This window comes from Thamnophis elegans, chromosome 4 (genome assembly GCF_009769535.1).
Source record: "Thamnophis elegans isolate rThaEle1 chromosome 4, rThaEle1.pri, whole genome shotgun sequence".
Lineage (NCBI taxonomy): Eukaryota > Metazoa > Chordata > Lepidosauria > Squamata > Colubridae > Thamnophis > Thamnophis elegans.
Window position 1 is genome coordinate 100,073,839 of NC_045544.1, and position 7,187 is coordinate 100,081,025.

Below are 7,187 nucleotides of genomic sequence, written 5' to 3' on the forward strand. Positions count from 1 at the left end.
ATGTTCCACAGTTTAAACAGAAAGCATGGCTAAAGGAAAGAACAGTGGCTAACCAAATATAGCCTACAATAATCTTTAGTTTTTACCATTTCTCTTTTTTTAAAAAATAAAAGATAATATTAACTGTTTTAAAATTATAGAAAAATAAATGGAGGGAAATGCTAAATTCCAGTTAAATTCCAACCAAGTAAAGCTTTTATTTTAAGTCCTTTCTTCTTGTAAATGAGTTTACACAAGCACGTATAATTATGACTGGCTGGAACAGGAATTGTTAGAAGCTACAAAAACATTTTGAAGATGTTAATAGGCTATAAAATCTGATAAGATTTGTTGTATTCTGAGCATGCGCTGACTAAGAGTTTAAGCGGGAAGCGCTCGACAGCTGATTGGCTGATCGTTTGACAGCTCCTGTATAAATAGGGAGCTGTCCAAACGAGCAGCGCGCGTTCCTATCTAAGCCGGTTCTGAACTGTTAGCTTGTACTTTAAGGGAATAAACTTGTTAGCCTTTATTCCTGTCTCCGCCTCAGTTCTTCTGGCTACCCATAGGTCCTTGGTACACACCACTGGCGACGAAGGTGGGATCGCCTAACTGAGGTGCGAGAAGCTGAAGTCACGTACTGCTGAAGTCACTCGCTGAGTCACTAGAACCGCGCTTAATTCTACCGCGACGAGACGTCGCTGGCTCTGACAGGAATGGCCACGTTAAATTTCGCGCCATTCAACTATGGCTCTGAGACATGGGAGTCTTACACGGCTCGGTTTGAATGCTTTTTGGTCGCACACGACCTCACCGAGCTGACGGACGAGCGAAAATGCGCGTTTTTCTTGTCCGTCTGTGGCACAGACGTTTTCCACATAGCCAGGGCTCTCACAGCTCCTGAGCCCATCAAGGCCGTTCCGTGGCCCGTGCTGATGGCAAAGCTGACGAGCCATTACGCTCCATCCCCATCCAAGATAGCCCGCCGGCACGCATTTCACCAGCGGAGCCAAGCTGAGGGGGGAGTCCGTCAGCACCTACGTTGCAGCGTTACGATCGGCCGCTCTCCACTGCGAGTTCCGGGATTTGGATGAGGCCCTCCTCGACCGCCTCGTGTGTGGCCTGAGGGACCTCAAGCTGCAGAAGCGACTGCTAACCAAAACAGATCTCTCCTTCCAGACTGCCTTCAACGAGGTTAGGGCGTCCGAAATGGCTGCAGCATCCCTGGCCACCATCGCAAAGAGCCGGTCTGCCACAACAGCGCAGCCGGCCAATACATTTAACACAGCTACCGGCCTACTAGACTCTGGAAGCGAGGATTCGGATTTTGAGAACTCTGAGGAGGACATTAACCGCCTTCACGAGGCGAACAAAAAGAGCGTCCCGCAGAGGAAGGACAACCCTAGATCTGCATGTGTTGGGTGCGGAGGCAACCACGAGAGAGCTGAGTGCAGATTTAGGCAAGCCCTCTGCCAGCGATGTGGCAGGAAGGGCCACATCGCTCGGGTGTGCCGAGCCGCGCAGCCCATGTCCTCCTCTGAATTCCAAACCGATCGGTCCCGACAACCGAGGAACCGGACGAATGGCCCTAAGAAGGCCAGGATGGACTGCCACGCCATCCTCCGAAATTCTACCCAGGATCTCTCCTGCCACCAGATCCAGAAAAAGATACAGCTAACTGTTACGGTGGAAGGGAAGCCCTGCGAGATGGAGTTAGACACCGGATCCGCAACCTCCATCGTTTCCTGGAGCACGATTAAGCGCCTGTTGCCACAGCTGTCAAAACGCCAATTACAAGACTGTAGTCTTACGTTACGGGACTATCAGGGCAACCTGATTCCAGTAATTGGCACCCGCAAGGTCAGAGTGCAGTTCAAGGGGTTCGACGGCCGGTTACCCCTCATCATAGTTGAAGGGCGGCTGCCCAGCCTTCTCGGCCTCGACTGGTTCCAGTCCCTCGGCCTGCAGATCAGCAGTATCCACCATCTAAGCGAGTCAGCCCTTGATTGCCTAGTAGCCGAATTCCCTGCGGTGTTTGATGGCTCACTAGGCAAATACACTGGCACACCCGTGTCTTTTAACCTCGACCCGTCAGTACAGCCGGTGCGAATGAAGCCTCGCCGAGTACCCATCGCACTCAAACCAAAAGTGGACGCCGAGTTGGACAGGCTGGTGGCTCAAGGCGTCTTGGAGCCAGTGGACCATGCCCGGTGGGAAACACCCATTGTGTTACCCATCAAGCCAGATGGCAGCGTAAGGATTTGCGCTGACTACCGCTGCTCGATCAACCGTGCCTTGCCTTCCAACGCGTACCCGGTGCCAGTGGTCCAGCATTTACTGCACACCTGGGCGAGGGGACTGTTTTCGCGAAGCTCGACCTCGCCCGAGCCTATCAACAGCTGGTGGTGGACGATGAAGCAGCGGAAGCACAGACAATTATCACACACCGGGGCGCTTTCCTTTGCTGCAGATTGCAGTTTGGGGTCAGCATTGCCCCAGGACTGTTCCAGATTTTGATGGAGCGGTTGCTCCAAGGACTCCGAGGCGTCGTCCCCTATTTTGACGACATCCTCGTGTCAGCCACCTCCATGGACGAACTCATGGCCCGTTTGCGCTTGGTTCTCCAACGTTTCCAACAAGTGGGGCTGAAGGTCAAGAGAGACAAGTGCCAGGTTGCGGTATCCCAGATAGAATTCCTTGGCTTCCTTATCGATGACAGGGGCATCCACCCCACGGCTGCCAAAACCAAAGCCATCGTGGAGGCCCCTGCTCCCACTAACAGAGCTGAATTACAGGCCTTTTTAGGCCTCCTCAATTTTTACGCTGTCTTCCTTCCCCACAAGGCAACGGTAGCTGAGCCACTTCATCGCCTCCTAGACTCAGGTGCCCCCTGGGTTTGGGGCCGCCGAGAGGCCTCCGCTTTCCTAGCTGTCAAACACCTGCTCATCTCTAACGATGTCCTAGTGCAGTACAGCGAACACTTGCCCCTCGTGCTCGCTTGTGATGCTTCACCCTATGGGGTGGGCGCCGTTCTCTGTCACCAGCTACCCAGTGGGGCAGAGGTGCCAGTCGCCTATTTTTCCCGCACGCTCTCTGCCTCTGAACGCAACTACGCGCAAATTGACAAAGAGGCTCTTGCCATTGTGGCCGGGGTGCACCGTTTCCATCACTATTTGTACGGCCGCCCATTCCAAATTGTCACCGATCACAAGCCCCTACTCGGGTTGCTGGCCGGAGATCGCCCTGCCCCTCAGGTCCTATCTCCACGCATGACTCGTTGGTTTGTGTTCCTGGCTGCCTACGACCATCAGTTGCACCACCGACCAGGGAAGCAGATTGCTCATGCCGACGCCCTCAGCCGTTGCCCCCTGCCAGAAGCTGCTGAAGACCCTGCTGCTGTGGCACCGGTATTCCTTATAGACGACCTCAACCTTCCACTCTCTGCCGCCGACATCACCCGGCTGTCCGCAAGGGATCAGGTAATATCCCGGGTGCTAGATTGGGTTAGGCGAGGGTGGCCGAAAGACCCCGTGGACCCCGTTTTCCTTCCCTTCAAATCACGCCTGGCGGAGTTATCCGTCCAGCGCGGCTGCTTACTGTGGGGCCATAGGGTAGTCGTACCAGCCTCACTGAGGACTACCGTCCTGCGGCAGCTGCATCACGCTCACCCCGGAATAGTCCGGATGAAGGCCCTAGGTAGGAGCTACGTCTGGTGGCCCAAGCTTGACCAAGACATAGCCGATCATGTCGCCGGCTGCCCGCAATGCCAGTGCGCCCAGGCACTGCCGCCTAAAGCCGAGCCGCGAACGTGGGAGCCGCCATCCACTCCCTGGTCCCGGATCCACGTTGACTTTGCAGGCCCCATTCACGGCCGCATGCTATTCATTGCTGTGGACGCCTTCTCGAAATGGGTCGAGGTCGTCCACATGTCCTCCACCACAGCAGAGGCGCTAATCGCGACCCTGCGCCACCTATTTACCACCCATGGCCTACCTGACATGTTAGTGTCCGACAACGGGCCTCAACTGACAGCTACCAAGTTTGAGGCATTTCTCGCTTCCCAGGGCATCCGACATGCCCTCACCTCCCCTTTCCACCCCTCTAGCAATGGCTTGGCGGAGCGCGCTGTGCGCTCCGTCAAGGAAGCTCTATCCAAAATGGACCACCTTCCTTGGCAGGAACGCATTGATGCCTTCTTGTTAGCCCAGCACTCCACTCCCTCGCCAGAGTCCAATACGAGCCCAGCCGAGCGTCTCATGGGACGGCGGTTGCGTACAACCCTGGACCGTTTGCACCCTGCCTATTCCACTCCAACACCCTTGGATTCCCAGGGCGGGTCCCGCTCCTTCGGCCAGGGGCAGGCAGTGTATGCCCGGAATTATGGAGGGCATCCCTTGTGGCTACCGGGCGTAATAACTGACCAGACCGGGCCCTGCTCCTACAGGGTCAGGCTCCTCGACGGCAGAGCCTGGAAACGCCACTGCGACCAGTTGCGGAGCAGGCACCAACCAACAACAAGCCAGCAGCCGTCAACTGACCTGCCAACTCTGACAACTCCGACGAACGACGCAGGGCCCAGAAACGAGGAGGCCAACAGAGGACAAGCAGCCGGAGCCCCAAACCGAAGCGGCAACTTACTTGGTGGGCCAGCACCGTCCTGCGCTCTTCGACGGCCCGGGCGATCTCCGTCCTCCAATGCAGAGTCCTCGGGCAAACAACCAGAGCCTCCAAGCGGTGCAGAAGGGCCTAGGACATCCAGCCGCATCAGGCGGCGTCCAGCATACTTACAAGACTACGCCTGCGCAAACTTAGGGGGGAGGAGTGTTGTATTCTGAACATGCGCTGACTAAGAGTTTAAGCGGGAAGCACTCGACAGCTGATTGGCTGATCGTTTGACCGCTCCTGTATAAATAGGGAGCTGTCCAAACGAGCAGCGCGCATTCCTATCTAAGCCGGTTCTGAACTGTTAGCTTGTACTTTAAGGGAATAAACTTGTTAGCCTTTATTCCTGTCTCCGCCTCAGTTCTTCTGGCTACCCACAGGTCCTTGGTACACACCAAGATTAAACTTAATTGACTTGCACCAAACATATTTTTCATCATCAGACCTTCTTAGATATTAAAATCTGAACGTGACCGAAACTTCATAAGTATTATAAAGCTATTTTGAGTTCAACTGAAGCCACAGATTCAGCTAATTCAGCTTCAGCTGGTTCTATGCATACTGTCAGCCCTGGAGCCATTTTCCCTTGGCGTCTTCAAGGTTGCCACAGCAGTGGCTGAGTGCGGTAGAGATAACAAGGGTTTTGTAACCATAATAAAATTATTTCCCCTGGGAATCAGGGGTGGGTTTCTGTCAGTTCTAACCTCTTCTATAGAAGAGGTTCCACAAATCTACAGTGCTATTTAGAACCGGTTCCAGCTCCTTCCCCCCGCCCGTCTGCACATCATCAAAATGAAGAGCGAGAGGAGGAATTATGGGAGTTGAAGTCCACAAATCTTAAAGCTGTCAAGTTTGAACACCCCTGGGGGTTTTTGTTCTAAAGGGTGAGGGGTGCAAGAGTCTTGTAACTTGAGAGCTTTAAGACTTGTGTGCTTCAAATGCCAGAGTTTCTGAGCCAATATTTTGGTTGCTAAGTAAGAGCATTGTTAAGTGAGTTTCACCGCATTTTACAAGTTGGCCACGCCCACCCGGTCACATGATTGCCAGGCCACTCCCACTTGGTTGCATGGTTGGCAAGCCACTCCCACCCAGTCACATGGCCAGCAAGTCACTCCCACAAAGTAGGCCACACCTACAGAAGAGGTTCTAAAAAGTTTTGAAACCCACCACTGCTGGGAACCCATGAACATTTCGCCAGGTCTTGGGCAGGCGTGAGCAGAAACCAATTGGAGTTGGGACAGTGACCGGATTTGACCATGTGATCAACCGGATGGACATGTGGATTGGGGGAAAAGAACTTTGACTTTAATTTGGGTGGGGGAAATGCAATGCTTTCACAATTGGGTTTTCCCCAGATATGCCAATATGACATCCCTAATAAATTTATACTTTGGGGAACATGCCTGCCCTGGAGTTTTGATTCTGTTAGGGATGTTACTTGGAACCCTGATACAAACTTTTTTTCAATCTTATACTCTATTTGTTTGCAGACTTGAGGAGTGTTTCTGTAGATTATAGTTAGAATCATATGACAACATTCATTATATGTTTAATATCCATAAACCAAGTTAAATAAAATAAACTGAAGCTTCTTATGACTTACCTATTCCTGTAGAATATTCTATAATACAGTGTCTCATTGTAACAACTTTTTTAAAATACTAGAATTACAATTAAAATATTTTAAAAATTGGTCAAAGGTTTTTTTTTTTGTATGTGTGTGCTTTCAAGTCAGTGTTGATTCTTGAGACAAATTCCTGTAGTATTCTTAGAAAGATTTCAGAAGTGGTTTGTATTGCCTGGTTTCCATGATGTACAGCAATTAGATCAAGATCAACTAAGTGACCTTGGTTTAGAATAATGGTGTCCTGGTTTCAATCTGGTATCTTAAACACAATAACAAAATTGTTCTTTAATTATTGCCCACCCATTACTAATCAGCTTCAAGTATTCACTACCAGCAGCATCTCCATTCTATCTGGACCAAGTTTTAGTTGATTAGTTTTCATCAAATCCATCTTATATATTTCTCATCATATCTATGTAAACTTTATTAAATTTATCATATTAAAGATATTACACTCTGCACAAATATTTTAATAACGGACTTGCCTCCAAAATTAGAAATGCATTCTCAAGAACCAAATATTATTTAATTGTGGGACATATAAGAGAAAGAAAAAAGAGGACAGACACTGAAAACTAAAAAAAAAAGCGATCAAGGGAATAATACTTCAAATGCCAGTAAAAAGTATCTTATTGTAGGAAGCAGAATGCATTTCAGAAATGGGGACATTCAATATTTACCATTGATTTGATCCTTGGCAATTATATTTTTTCTTCTCCACCCCTCAATTTTTCAAAAGTTTTACCAAGGATTTTTCCTCTTTGACAATAAAAAAATACGGCTAGGAATATAATCTAATGGTTGGGTTGGCAATATATAAATCATGTAACAATGTTGTACGTGTTTCTTTAAATCATACTGTAAAATGTGATTGGTTGCTTTTTTCCTCAATCGGCCATAAGAGGGAGCCAGAATGACT

The 7,187-nt window shown here is 50.0% G+C and overlaps 1 protein-coding gene across 1 annotated transcript; it reads left to right on the forward strand.

Moving 5' to 3' along the window:
• The first annotated feature begins 1,188 nt into the window (after positions 1-1,188).
• LOC116507748 (uncharacterized protein K02A2.6-like) lies at positions 1,189-4,814 on the forward strand. The gene is given in 2 exon segments (XM_032216075.1): positions 1,189-2,314; positions 2,317-4,814. Coding segments are annotated over 2 exon segments (3,624 nt in total).
• Positions 4,815-7,187: the final 2,373 nt, after the last annotated feature.